Source organism: Oryctolagus cuniculus, chromosome 6 (assembly GCF_964237555.1).
Source record: "Oryctolagus cuniculus chromosome 6, mOryCun1.1, whole genome shotgun sequence".
Taxonomy (NCBI): Eukaryota; Metazoa; Chordata; class Mammalia; order Lagomorpha; family Leporidae; genus Oryctolagus; species Oryctolagus cuniculus.
The window spans coordinates 67,783,234-67,806,635 of NC_091437.1; the positions used below are offsets into that span (position 1 = coordinate 67,783,234).

At 51.4% G+C, this 23,402-nt stretch overlaps 2 protein-coding genes across 7 annotated transcripts in view; one reads left to right on the plus strand and one right to left on the minus strand.

Annotated features, from left to right (window-relative positions):
- Nucleotides 1-22,593, minus strand: part of CANX (calnexin) — a 57,710-nt gene extending 35,117 nt beyond the window's left edge. The window contains exons 1-3 of one of the 6 annotated variants that reach the window (XM_070076511.1): nt 22,461-22,582; nt 18,227-18,303; nt 17,328-17,372 (exon numbers count right to left, since the gene is read on the minus strand). In XM_070076511.1, coding sequence (XP_069932612.1) covers nt 17,328-17,372; nt 18,227-18,247 — 66 coding nt within the window. In that variant the 5' untranslated portion in view covers nt 18,248-18,303; nt 22,461-22,582. Of the gene's footprint in view, nt 1-815; nt 1,060-1,452; nt 1,636-17,327; nt 17,373-18,226; nt 18,304-22,460 lie in introns of those variants that run through there. The other 5 variants (XM_070076513.1, XM_051833807.2, XM_051833805.2 and 2 more) reach the window with 5 other exon arrangements.
- CBY3 (chibby family member 3) lies at nt 20,826-22,688 on the plus strand. The gene is made up of 2 exons (XM_008275012.4): nt 20,826-20,929; nt 22,000-22,688. Exons 1-2 carry the CDS (start codon nt 20,857-20,859, stop codon nt 22,647-22,649), a joined length of 723 nt encoding a protein of 240 aa, XP_008273234.3. The 5' UTR covers nt 20,826-20,856; the 3' UTR covers nt 22,650-22,688.
- Nucleotides 22,689-23,402: the final 714 nt, after the last annotated feature.

Below are 23,402 nucleotides of genomic sequence, written 5' to 3' on the forward strand. Positions count from 1 at the left end.
ATAGTGTGATTGCCGACACTGCAGCACCCTGGGGCCCTTGGAAGATAATGCACTCAACACAACTGCGGGGTTAAGATAGTGAGGTGGGTGGATGCTGACACTCATTTTCAGAGAGGCTGGAAAATTTCTGTTGTGGGACATTCACTCCACACTGCACAGTTCACGGAGGCCTCGGCTGCTGCAAAGGAGGAACTCCCACTCTGGTCTCTCGGGTGCAAGTTTAATTATAGCAAACGTGGCAGGTGGTTCTACCTGTGACCCTCAACCACTGCTGCGAAGACAGAGATACCGACCAATGCTAAGGAGCAGTACGATTCGGAACCTTAAAAAAACTTGGTTTATTAAAAAAAATTAAGCGAAACTCTCCATTTCCTAAATTTGAGGTGAAGAAACTTAACTGGGATTCACCTTTGTCCTCTGGGGCTTTTAATATTCACTCAGTTTAACTTCCCTCGACCGGTAATTGTGTCATATCCAGCAGTTAATCCACCCGATTCAATTACTCCCTCTCTGTGAATGCAAGTCTGGGAAACACCCCTCAACCCACTCTGAAGACTAAAACGCCAATGTCGTGGCCCAAGCCATTCAGTCTGTAGTCCCTGTCCCATTTTATTCCCTCTTAACTGAAGTGCGTCGGGTTATGATTACATCCACTACTGGAAACGGGGCAAGTTCACGGAGCAACAGCCCCGTGAAGCGCTTGAACCAGGGCCTTAGCCTTAACCGCTACACCAAAGCCACCCACCTAGCCCTCAACCGTGAGCTCAGCGCGCTCGTTAAAGCGATCGCATGACCTTGGGCCAGGCACTTCGTACCTCCAGGCCTCAGTTTCCTCCAGTGTAAAACGAGGTGCGGCAGGCCATCTCCCGACCGCTCTCCACTTTGAGGCGTCCAGAGAATCGCTGCCTGCCTTACTCCCCTCACCACGGCTGGTGCTGTTATTGTTGAGACTTAACTTTTTCCACCACTGCGCCTTCTAGCACGTTCTCCGCACTCTTCAGGGTGCTCGAGCCCAGTGTTCGCTCTCTCCTCTTATTTTCAAACACTGAACCTGTAACGCTAACCCTGATTATTCTCTCTCGGTCAGATAGTCCCGTTCTCCACTACTTAGGGGGCACCTACTAGGCCCCACCCCACTCCAGCCCACCTCGCGACTGCCCAGACAGCCAATAACAGGCCTAAGAAAGCCCCAGGAATAAGTTAGCTCTCCCGGAGGTCAAGGGAGGCCCTGGGGCACCTGCCACGCCTCCCGACCCCGGCGGCGAGGCCTAGGCCCGGCTCCGCGACCCAAGCTGGGGCTCGCCCCTCGCGGCCGCCAGGGCCCGGGCCCTCGAGAGCCAGCCCGACCCCTGGGCCCCTGGCCACGCCCGACCCTTCGGCCGCAGCGCCCTTTCCCAGGGCCCCGGGGGGGGCCTCACAGGCTCGAGGACGGGCGCAGGCCTCCCCTCTCACCTAGAGCCGGCGATGCCGATGCCTTCTACCCACACACCTGGCCCCGCGCTGCAGTGGAGACGGCGGCAGAGGAGGCCCGACCGTCACGTGCCGCAGAACCAAGAGGCCTCAGCTACCGCCGCCGCGCGAGCGACCCCACAGCGCGAAGCCCGGCCCTGCGCCCGCCCCTCGCTGTTGAGTAGCTATGACCAGCGCCAAGTCCCGCCTCGCCGCGCAGGCTCCGCGACCCGGTTGGTCGGCGTGGCCATCGCTCTATGCACCTTCCCATACGCCCCCTAGGGCTATTCTTCGTGGAGTGTGAGGATTGGCCTGGAGTGAGGCAGGAAGTGGCCTTTGGTTGGGCAGAAGGCAAGGGGGCGGGCCGCGACTCGGAGCCGCGGGCGCGCGCGTTCTGGGCGGGGCGGTGTGGGCTGGCGTTCCTGCGTCGCGTTGCCCTGGTGCCTTAGTGGGCTCGCCGCCTGGCCTTTCCAGCCTGCTCTTGTGGTCCTCCACGTTTTGGGGTCCCCAGAGCCGGGACCCGGGTCAGGCATTCCGTACCGGTCTCCGAGGGGACCAATGGCTGTCGGCAGAATGGGTGGGAGACCTGGTTGGTCGTCCGGAAGGGCTATGGGTCGTGCTGCGGGGACGGACCCCGACGGGAGCACACGGGACCGGCGCGGCTGCCTCGCCCGCATTGCGCGTTGCAAGCTGGCGCCTCCGTTATTGCACAGTCATCGCTGTGGGCCCAGGAGTCCAACATAATGCACAGCCCGGAACAGTGCAATTGCGAGGTTATTTCACCTTTCCATTAGTGTTGTTTCCATCAGGAAGATGAGACACCAGGGCACAGCGAGGGAGTTGAGGGAGAACGAGGGCGCCATGCAAAGATTCAAAAGACGCCACCGTTTTTTTGTAACGCGCGGTTACATCCGTTTCCTACACGGCGAGAACCTCAGGAAATGGAAGTGGCCCAGGGTTTGTCCTAGACCTCTGGAGAGAGCCTGGCCTCTGCTTGCATCGCTCCGGATACTCGCGTATGCAGAAACTAGAACCAGCGAGCTTGTTGCCATAAACCCAGCCTGTTCCCTCACCTGGAAAGGGAAGACCGGGTGTGAGCTTAGCTGTAAGTTTAGTACCCCTGCAACTCCCAGCCCCACATTTGTGGAAGAGAATTTCGTTTTTTCTTTCCCCCTGAGAAGTTGATTTTCGGCGCAGAATACAATTCTGATTGCCACGTGTTCCAAATAATGCAGTTACCAGAACTGCTTATTGAGAGACTGTCAAAAAGTTCATGGAAATGCGTATTAGGAAAAAGCTCTTCGTGGGTTCCGAAATTTTGTTCCACAAAAATAAACATCTTTGCAAAAATGTAATTGAGAGAGAGCAAAGGAGAAAGAGTTTTGTCTGTTGGTTCACTACCCACAGGCCCGCTATGGCCAAGCCTGCCTGGTCTCTTATTGCAGAGCTACTCAAGCCACTGCCTGCTGCTCCCTAGGGTCTGCATTAACAGGAAGCTGGAATCAGGAGCAGAACCAGGATTCAAACTCAGGCATGCCAGTGTGAGATGCTACTAAGCCAAATGGCTAACTCTAAACTTATCTTTTAATTCCATGTTTCCGTGATTTTTTTTTTCTTTATTTGACAGGCAGAGTTATAGACAGAGAGAGAGAGAGAGAGACAGAGAGAAAGGTCTTCCTTCCGCTGGTTCACCCCCAAATGGCTGCTACAGCCGGCGCTGCGCCAATCCGAAGCCAAGAGCCAGGTGCTTTTTCCTGGTCTCCCATGCGGGTGCAGGGGCCCAAGCTCTTGGGCCATCCTCCACTGTCCTCCTGAGCCACAGCAGAGAGCTGGACTGGAAGAGGAGCAACCAGGACTAGAACCAGCGCCCATATGGGATGCTGGCACTGCAGGCGGAGGATTAACCAAGTGAACTACAGCGCCAGCCCCTTCATGAACTTTTTTTAAATTAAAATTGTATGGCATATAGCCATACAATGGCTCCCAAATGGCCGCAACAGCTGCTGCTGAGCCAATCTGAAGCCAGGAACCAGGAGCTTCTTCTGGGTCTCCCACTTGGGTGCAGGGGTCCAAGGACGTGGGCCATCCTCCACTGCTTTCCTAGGGCTATTAGCAGGGAGCTGGATTGGAAGTGGAGCAGCTGGGACTTGAACCGGGCCCACAGGGGAGGCTGGTGCTGCAGACCGCTGCTTTAACCCACTGAGCCGCAGCAGCCAGCCCCTTCCATGAATTTTCGAAGTACCTTGTGAGCAAGAGACACTCCAGCAAAGGTAAGTGCGATAGGAAAGAGTTTAATAGGGTTCTGAGGGGAGGAATTATCCTACTCTAGGGCGGTCAAGGAAAGAAGCAAGACTCGGGGTGGACTAGCAAAGTATGCAGGGTTTCTGCAGGTGGAGAGCTGGAGGAAGGCTTCTTCAGATAAGGGGGAAAAGCAGACACAAAAGCAAGAAAATGAGTACTGTGTGTTTGGGGACACCATGGACGAATGTTCTGACTGGAGGGAGTGATGGAGGTCAGCTCAGAGTTGGGTTGAGACCAGCCCTGGAAACCCTATCTAGAAAGAGGTGTTTAGATTTGGCTCTTGATTTGGCCGTTTTAAAAGTATTATTTCACTACAAGAATTATTCCAGGGAAGTCTGAAAGACTGTAAGGCTTTGAGGCCAGTTAGAAAGCCACTTCCTGAGGCCCAAGATTAGGGAAGGGCAGGGTATATAGAAATAAAAGCATTAATGTGGATGCTAGGGGCTGGCACTATGGTGTATCAGGTTAAGCTGCTGCCTGTGGTGCTGACATTCCATATGGGTGCCTGTTCGAGTCCTGGCTGCCCCACTTCTGATCCAGCTTTCTGCTAATGTGCCTGGGAAAGCCCACAGAAGATGGCCCAAGTCCTTGGGCCCCTGCACTCACATGAGAGACCTGGATGAAGCTCCTGGATCCTGGCTTCAACCTGGCCCAGCCCTGGCCATTGAGGCCATTTGGGTAGTGAACCAATGGATGGAAAATTCTCTCTCTCTCCCTCTCTTTTAGCTAAAGTATATAATGTTCTTCAAGGGTGAAACAGAACAAAACCATGGGAAATTAGGTTTTTCTTTGATAATCTAAAAGGTAATTTGAGGTATTAGACTATTTTATTGATGGAAATCATCATTTCCTATTTTAGATGTAGGAGTGGGAGACTGAGTTAAATATATCCTGACTATGATATAATCTGCAGGATGCTTTTCCAAATAAATTATTTATATCCATATGCATATCCTTTGACCCAGAAATGCCACCCCTGGGAGTGTGTGTGTGTGTGTGTGTGTATAAAGATTTATTAATTTGCTTGAAATTAAAGAGTTACAGAGAGAGGGGGAGAAGGGGAAGAGAGAGAGAGAGAGAGAGAGAGAGAGAGAGATCTTCCAATGACCTGGTTCACTTCCCCTCACAGCTGCAATGGGCAGGGCTGAGCCAACACAAAGCTAGGAGTCAGGAGCTTTATCCAGGTCTCCCACGTGAGTGGCAGGGGCCCAAGCACTTGGGTGATCTTCACTGCTTTTCCCAGGCCATTAGCAGGGAGCTGGATCAGCGGTGGAGCAGCTGAGACACAAACGAGCACCCATATGGGATGCTGGCATTGCAGGCAGTGGCTTTACCACTATGCCACAATGCTGGCCCCTGTCTATATCTCTGAGCTATTGATGATGAATAGATTGAATACATCCACTACATACCCAGTACTTGTGTATATAAAAAAATACACAATGATATGCATTGCAGGACTGTTTGCAGTACCACTGTTTGCAGTGATGGCTACAATCTCACCTACCATCATAGAAAACTGGTTAAATAAAAAACAGGCCATCTAGAAAGTGGCTCTGCATTGTTGGGAAACATGAGGTGAGCACCCACTAGCATACTGGTAGGTATGATACGGAATGACCGCCAAGATTTGGTGTTACGTGGAGATGCACTGAGTGAAGTAGGCTTCCTTTCATGTTGAAAAGGGACACGATTCTCACACATATGAGCTCAGACAAACAAGCTTATTGGAAAGATGCACAAACTATTAAGAGTGGTTGATGTGGAGAGAGGGCCTAAGAGTGGGAGCAGTGAGGAGACATTTATAATAGGCATGGATTTCGCTTTTAAAGATTTATTTATTTGAAAGAGTTACAGAGAGAGATCTTCCACTCACTGGTTCACTCCCCAAATGGCCACAGCAGCTATGGCTGGGCATACCAAAGCCAAGAGCCAGAACTTCATCTGGGTTTCCCACGTGGGAGCAAGGGCCCAGGGACTTGAGCCATCTTCCACTGCTTTCCTAGGTGCATTAGCAGGGAGCTCGATGCAAACTGGAGCCCCTGGGGGATGCCGGCGCTGCAGATGGCAGCTTAACCCGCTACACCACAGCACCGGCCCCATGCATGTATTTATTTATTTTTAAAGATGTATTTATTTGAAAGAGTTACAGAGAAAAGGAGAGGCAGAGAGAGAGAGAGGTCCTCCATCCGCTGGTTTACTCCCCAATTGGCCCCAAAGGCCAGAGCTGTGCCGATCTGAAGCCAGGAGCCAGAAGCCTCCTCCAGGTCTCCCACGTGGGTGCAGGGGCCCAAGAACTTGGGCCATCTTCCACTGCTTTCCCAGGCCATAACAGAGAACTAGATTGGAAGTGGAGCAGCCAGGACTTGAACTGGTGTCTTATATGGGATGCCAGCACTGCAGGTGGCGCTCTACCCGCTACGCTACAGCATTGGCCCCACATGTATTTATTTATTTATTTATTTTTATTTGATAGGTAGAGTTATAGACAGAGACAGAGAGAAAGGTCTTCCTTCCGTTGGTTCTTTCCCCAAATGGCCACCACGGCCGGTGCTGCATCGGCCCGAAGCCAGGAGCCAGGTGCTTCTTCCTGGTCTCCCATGCAGGTGCAGGGGCCCAAGCACTTTGGCCATCCTCCACTGCTTTCCTGGGCCACAGCAGAGAGCTGGACTGGAAGAGGAGCAGGTGGGACTAGAACCCGGCACAGACGGAGGATTAACCAAGTGAGCCATAGCACTGGCCTCCCCACATGTGTTTATTTTAAAGAAATCATAAATTTCAGCTTTTGTGCTTAGGTTTAATTTTATTTTCTTTTGAGAGGGAGAGAGAGAGAAAGAAAGAGACAGAGTTGCCACCTGCATTAGCTAGGGGTGGCAGGAACTAGCTCCTGGCTAGCAGAAGCCAGGAACTCAGTAACCTGTGTCTTCCACATGGGTGGTGGGAACCCAAATACCTGAACCACTTGACGCTGCCTCCCAGGATCTGCATTGGCTGAAAGTTGGAGTTCAGAGCCAAGTCCAGGCACTCCAATGTGGGATGTGGGCATCATAACCTAAACACATAGGCCCCTGTGCTTAGTTTTTCAAGAAAGATAGTGTATTTAAAATGGCCATGAACAAAATCGATCCATTCACCCATAATATCCAGCGTCTCCTAGCTCAATTTGTCACTGCACCCTTCCCCCAAAGCCATCCTCATCCCTCATCCCTGCTCATCCCCACTCTCCTTTGTTCCTTTGTTGAAGAACCTGGACACACAGTGAGAGGGAGCACTCACATTTCCATCTGGTCCTTTCTCACTGGTGGAGGCAGTGGCCACTTCTCTATGCCCACACTAACTTGCCCCGCTGTTGTCAAATAGACAGGCAAAAAAAAAAAAAAAAGAAGTAATTATATTCGCTGAAATCTCCCTAGAGAGAATAAACATTTTTTTTTTTTTTTTGACAGGCAGAGTGGATAGTGAGAGAGAGAGACAGAGAGAAAGGTCTTCCTTTAGCCGTTGGTTCACCCTCCAATGGCCGCCACGGCTGGCACGCTGTGGCCGGCGCACCGTGCTGATCCGATGGCAGGAGCCAGGTACTTATCCTGGTCTCCCATGGGGTGCAGGGCCCAAGCACTTGGGCCATCCTCCACTGCCTTCCCGGGCCACAGCAGAGAGCTGGCCTGGAAGAGGGGCAACCGGGAAAGAATCCGGCACCCCAACCGGGACTAGAACCTGGTGTGCCGGCGCCGCTAGGTGGAGGATTAGCCTATTGAGCCGTGGCGCCGGCCATTTTTCATGTTTATTATCCATCTATGTTTCTTCTTTTGTGAACTGTCTGTCCCTGTCATCTGTCCATTTTTCTATCACAGCATTTGTCTTTTTAGTATTCGTTTCTAAGAAATCCTTATGTATTGGGTTATTTGCTTACTTACTACAATTTTTTCCCATTTCCTTATGAACTTTTACACTGGGGTCTCTTTCTGATGATAAGGAACAGACATGTAATGAGGCTACTCAGGGAAAGCATGCTGGACAGGCTGAGACCCAGAGAGGGGACGAGGAAGTTGCCTCACCCAGGGCATCCTGAGTGGGGAATGTGATGGAGACCGCTCTTCCTGTCTCTCACAGCTACCTGCCATCCGCTCCCCCTCCCTTCTTCCTCCGCCAGGAACTTCCACTCACTAGTTTATACAGCTTGATATGCCTGACCACTCTCCTTTCCATGTTGGCCCCAGGGCCAGGACCAACTGGAGTTTTCTATGTACTTAGGATAACACGTCCCGAACTCTGCCTTGTGGAGTCACCTCCCACAATGCTTCACTTCACCACTGAAGTCTCTTACAGCCCCTGCTCTCCTCTTTCCTGCTGCTTTGGACGGATCACTCTCTTGGACTGCTTGAGTCCCTTATTCTGGATTTGAATCTCCTGTTTGCTCAACCCCTCAGTGCCACATTTTGCTTCTTTTTTTTTTTTTTTTAATAAACTTTTAGGGGCCAGCATGTGGCATAATGGGCAAAGCCACCACCTGCAACGTCAGCATCTCATGTGGATGCTGGTTGGCGTCTCCGCTGTTCTACTTCTGATCCACTCCCTGCTAATGGCCTGAGAAAACTCACAGAAGATGCTTGGACGCCTGCACCTGTGTGGGAGACCCAGAAGAAGCTCCTGGGTCCTGGCTTCACCCTGGCCCAGCCCTGGCCATTGTGTCCATCTGGGGAAGATCTCTCCTCTCTCTGTAGCTCTTTCAAATAAATATATAAATCATTTTCAAAAATAAGCTTTTAAATTTTTTAAGTTCTTTGCATTTTTATTTAAAGGCACAGAATGACACACACACACACACACAGATCGAGAGAGAGATCCTCCATCTGCTGGTTTACTCCCCCAAATGCCCACAACAGCCAGGGATGGGCCAGGCGCAAATCAGAGGCTGGAATTCAATCCATGTCTCCCATGTTGGCAGCAGGGACTCAAGTACTTGAGCCATCACCTGCCGCCTCCTAGGATAAACATTAGCAGGAAGCTGGATCAGAAGTAGAGTAGTCTGGGGCCAGCACTGTCGCATGGAGGGTAAAGCCGCTGCTTGTGGTGCCCGCATTCCATATGTGCACTGGTTCAAGTCCCAGCTGCTCCACTTCTGATCTAGCTCCCTGCTAATGAGGCTAGGAAACAGCAGAAGATGACCTAAGTCCTAAGGCCCTTGCATCCAAGTGGGAGACCCAGAAGAAGCTCCTGGCTCCTGGCTTTGGTTTTGGGGAGTGAACCAATGGATGAAAGACACCTCTTTCTCTCTCTCTCCCTGTAATCCTGCCTTTCAAATAAAGAAAATACATCTTAAAAAATAATAAGGCTGGTGCTGTGGCGTTGTAGGGTAAGCCTCCGCCTGTAGTGCCTATATTCCATATGGGTGCCCGTTCAAGTCCCGGCTGCTCCTCTTCTGATCCAGCTCTCTGCTATGGCCTGGGAAAGCAGTGGAAGATGGCCCAAGTCCTAAGGCCCCTACACCCACGTGGGAGACCCAGAAAAAGCTCCTGGCTCACATCAGTGAGCCTGAGGTAAGGGCCTAACAGCAGTGGACACCATGGGGGGAGTTTGCATGGGTGCCAACACCAGACAGGAGCCAGACAGCCTCAGAGCTGGGCTCACTCTCCCGGGGAACTGACTCAGGGGCTCATCAGAGCTACGTTTTTATCCCTTGAGTGGCAGTGACCCCAATGACCTGAGGACTTTACCCCAGACCCCGCCACCTCCCAACACAGCCACACTGAGGACCAGGATTCCAGCAGCACAGGAACCTTTGCAGGACACACCACATCCAAACCACGGTGCCCATAACCACCCTCATTGTGAAGACACACATCTTCACTTCCCCAAAGTGTACCTTCTGGAGTTCTTTCTTTCCTCGACTGCACATATATATTGTCCAATGGCTCTTCCATCAACTGAATTCAATTCTGACGCTAACTCCAGAGGTCAAGGGTTTGGTCCCACAAGACTGCCCTCACTTCAGATGCCAGCTACAAAGGGGTGCCCGGGCTATCCGCGTTGCTGTCAGGCAGACAACAAATTCCGGAGTTTACACAACAGACTCACCAAGCTCAAGGAAGTGCTTCATGCATGCTTGCTGGTTATTAGGGCGGTGCAACTCAGGCACAGCCACAAGGGACATACAGGGCAAGGGGTGGGGTGCAGGGCACAAGTTTCCTGCCCTCTCTGGGTGTGCCCTTCTCCCTGTTCTACAACTGTTGTTCTCCAAGCCCCAACCTTAGGTCTGTATGGTGGTTTAACTATGTAGGCACAATTTATTCATTGTTGACCACAGGTGACTAAACTCAATCTCCAGGCCCCCACTCTACCCACAAGGCAGGGATGGAGGGAGGCAGGGGTTGAAGGTTCCAAGCCTCTAACCATGTGGGTGGTTCCTTTGCTAAGGAGTCTCCAAACTGAAGCTTTCTGGGGGCCACCAGTAATCACCCTCATTGGCTCAAACCCAGGAATGGTGGGAAGCAGCTTCTTATGAATTACATAAGAGACTTGTCACTTGGGAAATTCCAAGGGTTCCTGTTGCATAAACCCATAACCAAACTGTTTTAGTTGTTTACTGCATTTACACCCATTCCCAATCCATCCCCTAATCTGCTTTCTGTTACTAGAGATAAAATTTGTCCTTTCTAGAACCTCTTACAAAGAGAATCTTAGGCACCAGCACTGTGGTATAGTAGATAAAGCCACGGCGCAGTGCCAGCATCCCATATGGGCGCCAGTTTGAGTCCTAGCAACTCCATTTCCAATCTAGCTCTCTGCTGATGGCCCTAGAAAAGCAGCAGATGATGGCTCAAGTGCTTGGGCCCTTGCACCCACATGAGAGAGCTGGAGGAAGCTCCTAGCTTTAGCCTGGCTCAGCCCTGACCATTACAACCATCTGGGAAGTGAACCAGTTGATGGAAGATCTCTCTCTCTCTCTCTAATTCTGACTTTCAAATACATAAGTAAATCTTTAAAAAGGAAAAAAAGGAATCCTATAGCATCCAGTAGCCCCACCCCCACCCTTTATCTGCGGTTAAGCTTTCTGTGGTTTCGGTTATCTGCAATCAACTTCAGTCCAAAAACACTACGTGGAAAATTCCAGAAAAAGTGAGTTTTAAACCCCTTTAATTATAACACAGGGTTGTCATTTTTTATTAGTTATTGGTTAATCTCTTACTGTGCCTAATTTATACATTAAACTGTTATCATAGGTATAATATATACACAGGAAAACACAGTCTACAGGGTTTGGACTCTCCTCAGTTTCAGGAGTCCATGGGATATCTTGGAACCCATGTCCCATGGATAAGGGATGGACTGCTGCACAGCATTCTGTGTCTGGCTCCTTCGAGTCAACACACTGCTCAGCGTCACTCATGCTGTAACAATCCTCAGTGGTTTGCACCTTTTCATTGCTGAGCATAGGAGCTATTCTACTGCATCACTCTACCACAGCTGACCCACTGCCCAGGTGACAGACGCCTGAGCTGTTTCTAAATTTTGGCTATCAAGATATAAAACTACCATGTACATAGTAGACAACTCCTTGTATAGACATGGATTTCACTATTCTCTTAAGAACCTGACATCAGGGGCTGGCGTCGTGGCGCAGTAGGTTGATCCTCCACCTGTGGCGCTGGCATCCCATATGGGCACCAGTTCTAGTCCTGGCTTCTCCTCTTCCAATCCAGCTCTCTGCTGTGGCCAGGGAAAGCAGTAGAGGATGGCCAAAGTGCTTGGGCTCCTGCACCCACGTAGGAGATGGGAAGAAGCTCCTGGCTCCTGTCTTCGGATCGGCGCAGCTCCAGCCATTGTGGCCATTTGGGGAATGAACCAAGAGAAAAAAGACTTTTCTCTCTGTCTCTCCCTCTCACTGTCTGTAACTCTACCTCTCAGATAAATAAATAAAATCTTAACCTGATATTGTCCTTTCTCTCAATTTACAACCTGTAAATTGGTAGATACAAGTATGTACTGGAAAACACTGCATAATTTTATTTTTTAAATCAATTTTACATATTTTGATGGCAGACACAGAGACAGAGTGTGCTCTTCCATCCACTTGTTCACTCACCAAATGCCCACAACAGTGCAGGCTGAAGCCAAGAGCCCAGAACTCAATTCAGATCTTCCTTGGGGGTGTCAAGGATCCATCAACCTGCCGCTTCCAAAGGTGCACATTAATAGGAAACAGGAGTTAGAAACAGCGCCAGGACTTGAACCCAGGTGCTCTGATGAGGGAAACCAACAACCTACAAGGATTAGTGTTACAGGTTCATGTGGCATAGTAGGCTAAGCTTCTACCAGCAGTGCCATTTTCCGATGTGGGCACTGGTTTGTATCCTGGCTGTTCCTCTTCAGATCCAGCTCTGTGCTATGGCCTGAGAAAGCAGTGGAAGATGGCCCAAGTCCTTGGGTCCCTGCACCCGTGTGGGAGACCCGGAAGAAGCTCTTGGCTACTAGCTTCAGATTGGCTTAGCTCCAGCTGTTGTGGTCATTTGGGGAGTGAGCAAGCAGATGGAAGACCTCTCTCTGTTTCTCCCTCTATCTGTAACTCTACCTCTCAAATAAATACATAAAATCTTCAAAAAAAAAAATCCCAGTTCCCAAGCTGTACTTTAGAACTCTGTCAGCATTTCTGGGGGAGAGCCCAACCATTTAAGAATGAAAATAGGGGCCAGCGCTGTGGGGCAGTGGAATAATGGCCTGGCCTGAAGCGCCGGCATCCCATAAGGGCGCCAGTTTGAGACCTGGCTGCTTCACTTCCCATACAGCTCTCTGCTATGGCCTGGGAAAGCAGCAGAAGATGGCCCAAGGACCCACGTGGGAGACCAGGAAGAAGCTCCTGGCTCCTGGCTTCGGATTGGCACAGCTCCAGCTGTTGCGGCCATCTGGGGAGTGAACCATCGGATGGAAGATCTCTCTCTCTCTCTCTGCCTCTCCTCTCTGTGTAACTCTGACTTTCAAATAAATAGATAAATAAATCTTTTTTAAAAAATGAAAATAATTAAGTGAATTGAAAACCATTGAAAGGAGCTGGCGCCGTGGCACAGTAGGTTAATCCTCTGCCTGCAGTGCCAGCATCCCATATGGGTGCTGGTTCTAGTCCCGGCTGCTCCTCTTCCAATCCAGCTCTCTGCTGTGGCCTGGGAAAGCAGTAGAAGATGGCCCAAGTGCTTGGGCACCTGTACCCACATGGGAGACTGGGAGGAAGCACCTGGCTCCTGGCTTCGGATTGGCACAGCTCCGGCCATTATGGCCATTTGGGGAGTGAACCAGTGGATGGAAGACCTTTCTCTGTCTCTCCCTCTCACTGTGTGTAACTCTGCCTCTCAAATAAATAAATAAATAAATAAAATTTAAAAAAAAAGAAAACCATTGAAAAACAGAAATTAGTAACTCTATATCAATAATAAATAGATAGGGTCCGGCACTGTGGCGTAGCAGGTAAAGCTGCTGCCTGCAGTGCTGGCATCTCATATGGGTGCGGGTTCAAGTCCTGGCTGCTCCACTTCCAATCCAGCTCTCTGCTATGGCCTGGGAAAGCAGTAGAAGATGGCCCAAGTCCTTGGGCCCCTTCACCCAGGTGGGAGACCTGGAAGAAGCTCTTAGCTCCTGGCTTTGGATAGGCACAGCTCTGGCCGTTGCAGCCAACTGGGGAGTGAACCAGCAAATGGAAGACCTTTTTCTCTCTCTCTCTGTCTCTCCTTCTCTCTATGTGTAACTGTCACTTTCAAATAAATATCTAAATCTTTAAGAAAAAATAGATAGATCAAATAATAGGGAGAAAGGTAATCTGGCTTATTACTATAAGCCAACTGGAATATGAAGTGAGTGTTAGAGTTGGAAAACTAACATTCTGCCACCATTATGGTAAAGATTGGATCAAGTAAGAATCACAAATGGATGTAAAATCTAGGAGAAATTTTTTATAAGCAATAGAATATTTGCATGTTCTTAACTTGTCTATGTAGGGGCTGGCATTCTGGCTCAGCAGGTTAAGCCTCTGCTTGTGACACCACCATCCCGTATGGGAGCACTGGCTCAAGTCCCAGGTGCTCTGCTTTCAATCCAGCTTCCTGCTAATGTGCCTAGGAAAGCAGTGTAGGATGGCCCAAGTCCTTGGGCTCCTGCTACTCACATGGGAGACCTCAATGGAATTCTAGGCTCCTGGATTCAGCCTGGCCCAACCATTGCAGCTATTTGGGGAGTGAAATAGTTGATGGAAGGTAATATCTCTCTCTGTAACTCTACCTTTCCAATAAAGAAAAAAAACTAAAAGAAAATTAATCCACCAAAAATCTTGTTTAAAAATATATATATTCATTTACAGCTCTCATGTAAATATAAAATCACAATAAATTTATAAATTTAACTATACAACAAAATAAAACCCCTAACATTTAGGGGCTGGCTATCGAATTGGGTTAACCTGCCACCTGCAACATCAGCATCCCATGTTGCTGGTCCAAGTCCCGGCTGCTCCACTTCTGATCCAGCTCCCTGCTAATGCACCTGGAAAGGCAGCAGGAGATGGCCCAAGTGCCTGTGTCCCTGCTACCCACATGGGAGATCTGGGTAGAGTTCAGGGGTCCTGGCCTAGGCCTGGCCCAGCCTTGGCTATTGAGGCAATTTGGGGAGTGAACCAGTGGATGGAAGATCTCTGTCTCTCCCCCTCTCTGGACTTTACCTTTTAAATAAATTAATGAATATATATTTTTGAAGTGTAACATTTTAACAGGGTAACAAAATGTGTTTTTCATAGAAAAGAATGCTCTTTGGCTGTGATCTGGTCCCCATGTCCACGGCAGAGTTCAGCCAGCCTGTGTTCTCTGCCGGGCCATGCTGCACAGTCCCAGTCTACTTCCCATTCTCCTGCTGCCTTTGAAGTCTTTCACTCACCAGTGGAACTCACGGCTCCTGTGCCTGCTTGGCTTCCTTCCTCCTTCATCAAGCTTCACTATTCAAAGCCAGACGCAGGTTCTCAGGGTCTCTGGCACTTTGTGCTAATGAGGTGGCAAGCCAGGGGACACAGAATATGCTGTATCAGTCAGCTTTGTGTTACTACAACAAAACACCTGAAGCAACTTACAGAATAACAGAGGTACTGAGCTCACAGTTTTGTGTAAGAGAGGTTCAAGTCCAGGATGGGGCAGCCCCATTGGTTTGGGCCTCTGCCGAGGCCAGCTCTTCATGGAAGGAATGCACTGGGCATGAGTGGTTCCCTCTACAGCCAGAAAGAGGGAGAGATCAGACCCCTGTCATCCCCTTCAGGCAGTCCCTGGTCACCTGGGGACCTCCCATAGGTGCCTCCTCCTAAAGGCTTCACCACTCCCAACAGTGCTGCCCTGGGACCAAGCCTGTGACACCTGGGCCTCTGGGGAGCAGGCAGCATCCAAACCATAGTAGAGGCAGCAGAAATTTATTTTCTCTGAAAAGAGAAAAAAAAATTTTTCATAGAGTTTGCAGATTCCAAGGCACATCTGTGGGTGTTTGAAGGAACACTGGCTTGGGAGCATCTGGGGTAGCAGCACCAGGGCATGAGGGACAGCAACCACCCCTGCTCGACCCAGGCCTCTTGCAGCCCCTTCCCACTCCTGTCAACACCAAGCTCAGCAGAGAAATCACAGGATACACTGAACACGGAAAAGCCTAAGTGAAGACTTTCCTTCCTGGATAGTTCATGGAAACAGAGGAAACTGAAAATCACCATGTACCACTGCTGGTGCCCATGACTGACCTGAAGTCACTAACTGCACTGTTAGTGAGAGTAACCTTAAAGCACACACAGTGTGGGGGCTGGTGTTGTGGCGCTGCCTATGGCACCAGCATCCCACATGAGCACTGGCTCGAGTCCTGGGTGCCCTCTGCTTCTGCTCCAGTTCCCTACTAATGCACCTGGGAACAATGGAAGATGGCTCAAGTGCTTGGGCCCCTGCACCCACGTGGGAAACCCAGATAGAGTTCCAGGGTCTTGGCTTCTGCCTCCCCAGCCCCAGTCACTACCCCCAGAAGCTACTTGGGGACTGAACCATTGAATGAAAGATAGATCTCTTTCTTTTTCTCTGTGACAAATAATTACATAAATCTTAAACACAGACACATACACACCATCAAAGAGAACGGGCCCCTGGTTTGTTTAGACTGTTCCTGGGCTGGGAGTCCAGGTTCATTAGATGACCTTCTTCTTCTTCTTCTTTTTTTTTTTTTTTTTTTGACAGGCAGAGTTAGACAGTGAATGAGTGAGAGAGAGAGACAGAGAGAGAGAGAGAAAGGTCTTCCTTCCGTTGGTTCACCCCCCCCAAATGGCTGCTACGGCCGGCGCGCTGCACCGATCCAAAGCCAGGAGCCAGATGCTTCCTCCTGGTCTCTCATGCGGGTGCAGGGCCCAAGCACTTGGGCCATCCTCCACTGCCCTCCCGGGCCACAGCAGAGAGCTAGACTGGAAGAGGAGCAACCAGGACAGACCCCGGCACCCCAACCGGGACTAAAACCCGGGGTGCTGGTGCCACAGGCAGAGGATTAGTCTAGTGAGCCACAGCGCCGGTCTCAGATGACCCTCTGAAGACTGGTGGGAGCCCCCAGCGATGAGAAGAGACAGAGCTTTGAACAGTGAGCAGGAGGACTTGGTTATGGAAACTGACATCCTAATTCTAAAATTTATATGAAAATACAAAGAACCTAGAAAGCCAAAGCAATCTTGAAAAAAATTTTGGGGAGATTTACACTACCAGATATTAAGACTTATTGTAAGCAACAATAATTAAGAAAATAGGGCATTGGTGCCAGAATAGAGAGGCCAAGGGAGAGACCAGAGAGCAAAGGGGCAGGCACTTGGTCCAGTGGTTAAGACGCTGCTTGGAACACTGACATCCCATCAGAGCGCCAGAGTTCAAGTCCTGGCTCTGTTTCTGAGTCTAGCCATTTGGAGAGTGAAGCAGCAGAGAAGAGATCTCTCACCCTCCCCACCTCTGCCTTTCAAATATATGAAACTGGTTTCTTCTTTTTTAATCAATTAATTTATTTGAAAGGCAGAGTTATATATACACACACATGTACATACACAGAGAGAAACCTTCCATCTACTGGTTCACTCCCCAGATGACAGCAGTGGCTGGGGTTGAGCCAGGCCTAAGCCAGGATGCCTGGATCTCCATCCAGATCTCCCATGTGAGTACAGGAACCCAAGCACTTGGGCCATCTTCTACTGCTTCCCCAGGTGCATTAGCAGGCAGCTAGACTCAGAGTGGAGCAGCCAGGACTCAAACTTGCTCTGATATGGGATGCTGGCGTCACAGGAGGCAACTTAACCCACTTTGGCAGTCACAGTGTTGGCCCCAACAAGTTTCTTTAAAAGTTTTTCTAAAAGAATAGAAAGCCAGATCCACACATACACAGTCACAGGATGACACCTGCAGACAGGGAGGGAAATGCCAGTCTTTTCTATAAATGGTAGAGTCAATTTGACATCTGTATGAAAATCAACATATAAACAAAAGGGAGACAAACATAAATTGTAAAGCTAAAACCATAAAGTCTAGGAAAACAGAGGAGAAAATCTTATTTACCTTAGGCTTGGTGACAGTTCTCAAATATGACACCAAAGACCTGACCTATAGAAGAAAAAAAAGCTGATAAATTGGACTTCATCAGAATTTAAAAGTTTTATGCTAAAAGACAAGCCACAGAGTGGGAGGAAATAACTGCAAAACATGGCTGACAAAGGACTTTAAAAAATAATTGTTTGAAAGGCAAAGTGGAAGAGAGAGAGAGAGGTGGATGGAGAGACAGAGTAAGAGAGGGAGAGAAAGAATCTCCCATCTACTAGTCTACTCCTCACATAGTGAACAGCTGGGGTTGGCCCAAGCCAAAGTCTGAGTCTCCACTTGGGCCACCTTCCACCGCCTTCCCATGCACATTAGCAGGAAGCTGGACTGGAAATGGAGCAGCTCGGACTTGAACTGGTGCTCTGATATAAGATGTCCCACAGCACCTGCCTGTCCCCTCCCCCATCCCTTCACATACACAAAGGACTTTTATCTCAAATTAAAGAACTGCAATTGGGGGGGGGGCACTGTGGTATAGCGGATAAAGCCACCACCTGAAGTGCTGGCATCCCATATGGGCACTGGTTCAAGACCCAGTTGCTCCACTTCCAATCCAGCTCTCTGCTATGGCCTGGGAAAGTAGTAGATGGCCCAAATCCTTAGGCCCCTGCACCCATATGGGAGACCGGGAAGAAGCTCTTGGCTCCTAGCTTCATATCTGCGCATCTCTAGCCATTGCGGCCAATTGGGGAGTGAACCCTCTGATGGAAGACCTCTCACTCTCTCTGTCTCTCCTTCTCTGCGTAACTCTTTCAAATAAATAAATAAATCTTTAAAAAAAAAAAAAAAAGAACTACAATTCAGTCAGACAGATAATTCAAGGCCAGCATTGGGGCACAGCAGGTTAAATTGCCACTTACAATGTCAGTATCCCAAATCATAGTGGGAGTTCAAGTCCCAGCTGCTCTGTTTCTGATCCAGCTCCCTGCTAATGCACCTGGGAAAGCAATGAAGATGGCCTGAATACTTGGGCCCTTGTCACTCACATGGGAGACCCAGATGGAGTTCCTGGCTCCTGGCTTCAGCAGCTGTGGCCTGGATCGGTCACGGCTATTGTAACCATTTGGGGAGTGGACCAGTAAATGGAAGATTCTCTTTGTCTCTCTTACCCTGCCTTTAAAATAAATATTCTTTAAAAAAAAAAACCAAGACAAATAATTCAACCTTTTAAATGGGCAAGACTGGAACGACTGCTTCATCAAAGTGGGTAACATAAAGGCATGAGAAGATGCCCACCATTATTAGCCGTTAAAGAAATGCAAATTAAAACCACAGGACTACAGTGACTAAAATTAAAAAGGCTTACCATACACATGCTGCTCAGGCCACGAAGGAACAGAAACTTCTGTTCACGGTTGATGGGGACACGGTACAACTATCTTTGGGAAAAGCTTGCCTCCGTCACGAAACAGCAAACACACACCTGCCATCCCATCTAGCCATCATGCTACTAAGCCTTTAAGCACTGGTCCACACAAAGACTTCTACAGACGGGCCTATGGAAGCCTTCACTGGAGTAACCCCAAAGCAGAAAGCAGCCCAGATTTCCAACAGCTGAACAGAAAATCAAACGCTGTGGTGTTTTCATAAAGTGGAGCAGTACTCACCAACGAAAAGGAAAGGATTGTCGATAAAGGTGACAACACAGGCAAACAAAAGAATTCCCCTGCAGGAAGCTGATGACACAAACTACATGCTGAACAATTCTAGAAAATGCCATCAAAATACGTAGTGATTGGAGTAGAGAAGACTTCTCCCTCGAGGTATTGGGTGTCTTAATGTCTTGATTCAGAGGATGATTTCGCTCAATAAATTATCAAACATGTTGAATTGTACATTGTAAATATATAGACTTGATTTTATCAATTATACCTAAATTAAACTGTGAAAGAGGGGCCAGCATGGTAGCTCAGTGTGGGTTAAGCCGCTGTGTCACAGGCATCCCATACGGGCACCAGTTCCAGTGTCAGCTGCTCTACTTCCAGTCCAGTTCCCTGCTAATGTGCGAATGCACTTGGGAAAGCAGCAGACGATGGCCCAAGTCCTTGGGCCCCTGTACCCACATGGGTCCTGGCTTTGGCCTGGCACAGCCCCGGTCTGTAACTCTGCCTTTGAAAGAAATACTTTTTTTAACAAAACAAAAAAATTATTCAAGAAGTGTTCCATGAGGTGGCACTCCCCTGGCTTCTGAACTTCCCCGGAGCTGGGTCCTACCCCTGCAGGGCCAGGAGGGCCCCGAAAGCGGCCCCAGGCGTCAGCAGTCAAGGGGATGGTCTCATCAGGTGGGGCTGCCTTCACTACCTACCACTGCCCCAAACTCGGTGCTTGTCTTCTCACAGACGCCCAGTACCTTCCTGCCTCTGGTCCCCAGATCTGTATGGGGCTGGGGTCTCTTCATCATGCAGGTCTCAGCATGAATGTTAAGCGCCTTCTCTGAGCACCATGTCTAGACCTGTTCCTACCCCAAGTCACTTTCCATATTTCCCTGTGTGTTTTTTTTAAGTTTTTGTTTTTTTTTTTTTTAATTTGAAAGGCAGAGTTACAGAGAGGCAGAGGCAGAGAGTCTTCCATTCACTGGTTGACTCTCCAGATGGCCGCAACAGCCGGAGCTGAGCCAATCTGAAGGCAAAACCCAGGAGCTTTCTCTGGGTCTCCCACACGGGTGCAGGGGCCATCTTCTACTGCTTTCTCAGGCCATAGCAGAAAGCTGGATTAGAAGTGGAGAAGCCGGGACTTGAACCCGTGCCCATATGGGATGTTGGCACGGCAGACAGCGGCTTTACCTGCTACGCCACGGCGCGGGCCCCTTTCCCTGTTTTATTTTCCTAACTGTACGTTATCACAATCAGAAACCCTTACCCATTTAGCAATGTCCTGCCATTTTTACTAACTATTCTCTTCCTCCCCTGTCCATGCTGTGGGCTTCCCACCCAGACCCCCATTACCAGTGGGGCACCATCCCAGAGCTTCCCTTGCCCAGGAGGAACTGAATGGGGGCAGTGGGAGGTAGGGAACACAGCAGGGGTTCCCTTCCCTGCAGGGGTCCTCACGGGAGCTCCTGTGAGCAGGCTAGCCTCCAAAGCCCTTGCTTGGTAGCTTTCCGCCAGCTTGTCCTGCTGCCCTCGCTCCCTTCTCCCGAGACCACTTCCTCCATGACTCACTCAAGCAAGAACTGTCACCAGAGGAACTATCTTGTTAACCCCCCTAGAAGACATTCCTGTCTGCCTATGACCACCCCCACATCCCACTCCCCTGTCAAGAACGATAAATGACAAAGAGTGAGGATGATGAGAATGGAGCTTAAGGGGCCAGTGTACCCCTCACTCTCCTAGAACTGTGCCTGCAGCTCAGTGTGTGCTCAGTAAATGCACTGAGTGAGCGCAAGAGAGACAGGGAGACAGCCCAGGTCTGCAGTCAGCACTCCTGTGTTGGGCTGGCCTGGCATTGTGAGTCGTACAGCAGGTAAGACAGGAAGCAAGCGGGGTCAGAGATGGGGCCAGGTTTGGGACCGCAGCTGGGCAGCTCGGCACCTCCACCACATCTTCCAGGCGAGGGGCGAGCCGGTAAGGTTATCGGGAAGGGAGTCCTCTGGGAGGACACGGCCTGACGGGTGGGCCTGGCTGTGGGTTGCCAGGTACTGTCTCCCTGAACCAGGGGCACAGTTGGCCTCTTGCCCAGCTTTGCCTGAGGATGCGCTGGGTTAATGAGAGCGCGGCAGAGGGAGCCCTGCCCGCAGTTCTCTCTTCGCCCACCATGAAAAACAAGGACACACGGCTCCTTCTCTGACACAGCAGTCAGCACTCACCAGGGGAAGGGAAAGGCAGAACAGGTCTCGGCTGTTATCTGGACTTCAAATTCCTTGAGGGTGTGGTCTGCTCACAACAAGAATACTCCTGTCTCGGGTGCCCAGGCCCTTAAGCACAAGTCTAGGCAGGGCACCCAGCCCAGATGGCACTGGGCACACGTCTGTCCTCCCAGCTGGACCAGGAGCACCCAGAAGGCAGGCACAGGCTGTGCTGGGGTCCCCTGCCCAGATCAGGGCCCGGCACAGAGCAGGTGCTAGTTCAAGATGGTCAAATCTCTGGATCTTGTGAGCAGCGTTTATGCACAGAACCTGGATCGAACCCTCAGGCATTCCTCTTACCAGGGAATGAAGCCTAATTTCTGAGCCAGCCTGCACAGCGCCCTCACCTGGTGGCACCTGTCACCTGGTGGTGACACCTTTCGGCGTCCTTTTCTATTTTTCGGGGCACCAGCTCCCCTGGGCTGCTGGTCCCATTTGGAACGGGAAAGCCTTGCCTGGCTCTTCACTCCGCCTGGAAGTGCCCATCATCCGTCCGCAATCGCCCTGGCAGAGCCTTCCTCCTCTTTCTAAGTCCAGGCTGCTAGTCCCTCGTCTTCCACCCACAATCCATGCCCAGTCCAGCTCAGAGAGTAAGGCCCCGTCCCCATCCCCATCCCCAGGGCCCGATGCTGCAGAGCGATCTGTGGGGGCAGGGACTCCGGTCGGGGGTGGGGGGGGGGGGAGGGTGGGTGTGCCAAGCTGGGTTCCTCGTTGGCCCTACTGTGTGCCGCGGGCCCGGCTGTGAATGGGGGTGGCTGGCTCTCACCGGGGACTCCTGCTCCCCGACAGTGACCCTGGCTTGCCTTCATCTTTCGGGACCCCGCGGCTGCCTTGTTCGGCACCTGCACGCCACTCAGAAGCGGCCCCACCCAACGCTCGTCCTGGCAGCCTTCGAGTGCCTGGCCTCGAGCCACCCCAGCCGCCTGTGGGAGCAGCTGCGGCAGTTCTGGGCCGACAACTTCTCGCGGCGCTTCTCGCCTCGGCGCCCGCCGCTGCGCCGCATATCCTCCATGTCCACCTTCTACCTGCTCGACCACCGCACACGCCAGGCGGAGCTGGGCCTCAGCTACGGCGCACCGCGCACGCGCCTCAACGGCGAGGCCTTCGTGTTCCGAGGCGGCCGCTGGACCGCCGAGGGCTCGGGGGCGGGGCCACGTCCACGGCCGCCACTGCCCTCCGCGGCTCTGTCGGGCTGGAAGGCGCAGGTGCAGCAGGTGCGGAGCCAGGTGCTGGTGGAGGAGAACAACTACCTGAAACTGCAGCAGGAATTGCTCCTGGACATGCTGACGGAGACCACGGTGCGCATGCACATGCTGGAGCAACAGTTCGAGCCCGAGGCCAGCCCCGCTGCCGCGGCGCGCGCCTGGCAGGGGACGCGCAAGCGCGACGCCGCCAGCGCGGTGCTGCGGCTCGAGCCGCGCGCGCTGGAACCGCGGTGACGCAATAAAGCCCGTGCCGCGCACGCGCGCCTTGCCCTACTCGCTGGTGGCGGCTGTGTCGGTGCGGGTCGCGTGGGGTTGGGGCCGGGAGTGCTGCCCGAGGCAGCAGGGCCTGGAGGGTGCTGGGCTGGGAAGGCCTGGGTTGTGGAGGAGGTGCAGGGGAGGTGCTCCAAGATCCTGGCTCGCGGCAGACCGTGCGGGGATCCGGGCGGCGGGGAGTGGTGTCCAGGCTGCCCGACGGAGCAAGGGTGAAGACTGCCAGGCTGGGCGTGGATGGGGCGAGGGTCGAGGACTTTACACTTCTGCTCCAGGTGCCGGTGGGGGGGGGGCGGGGGGCGGGGTGAGAGCGCGAGATTCCTGGGGAACCTTGGGCCCTGGCTGCCTCCCATCTCTACCTGTGCTGCTTTTTGGAGCGGAAGGTGGCGCCTCTGTTAAGGGCCTCCGTGTCTCTCTCTCACACACACACACCCCACCCCACCCCACCCCCCTGCCACGGAACGTTTGCGTTTGCATTAGTTGCCGGCTTCTCAGTGTTTGCAGATGTCGCCTAAAAATAAATCAGCACTGGGGAGGGAGCTGTGGCACAGCAGGTTAAGCTCGTTTGCAGCACCAACATCCCATATGGATGCTGTTTCCAGTCCTGGGGCTGCTCCACTTCTTATCCAGCTCCCTGCCAATGCGCCTGGGAAAGCAGCCGAGGATGGCCCAAGTGCCTGGGCCCCTGCATCCACGTGGGAGACCGGAGGAAACTCT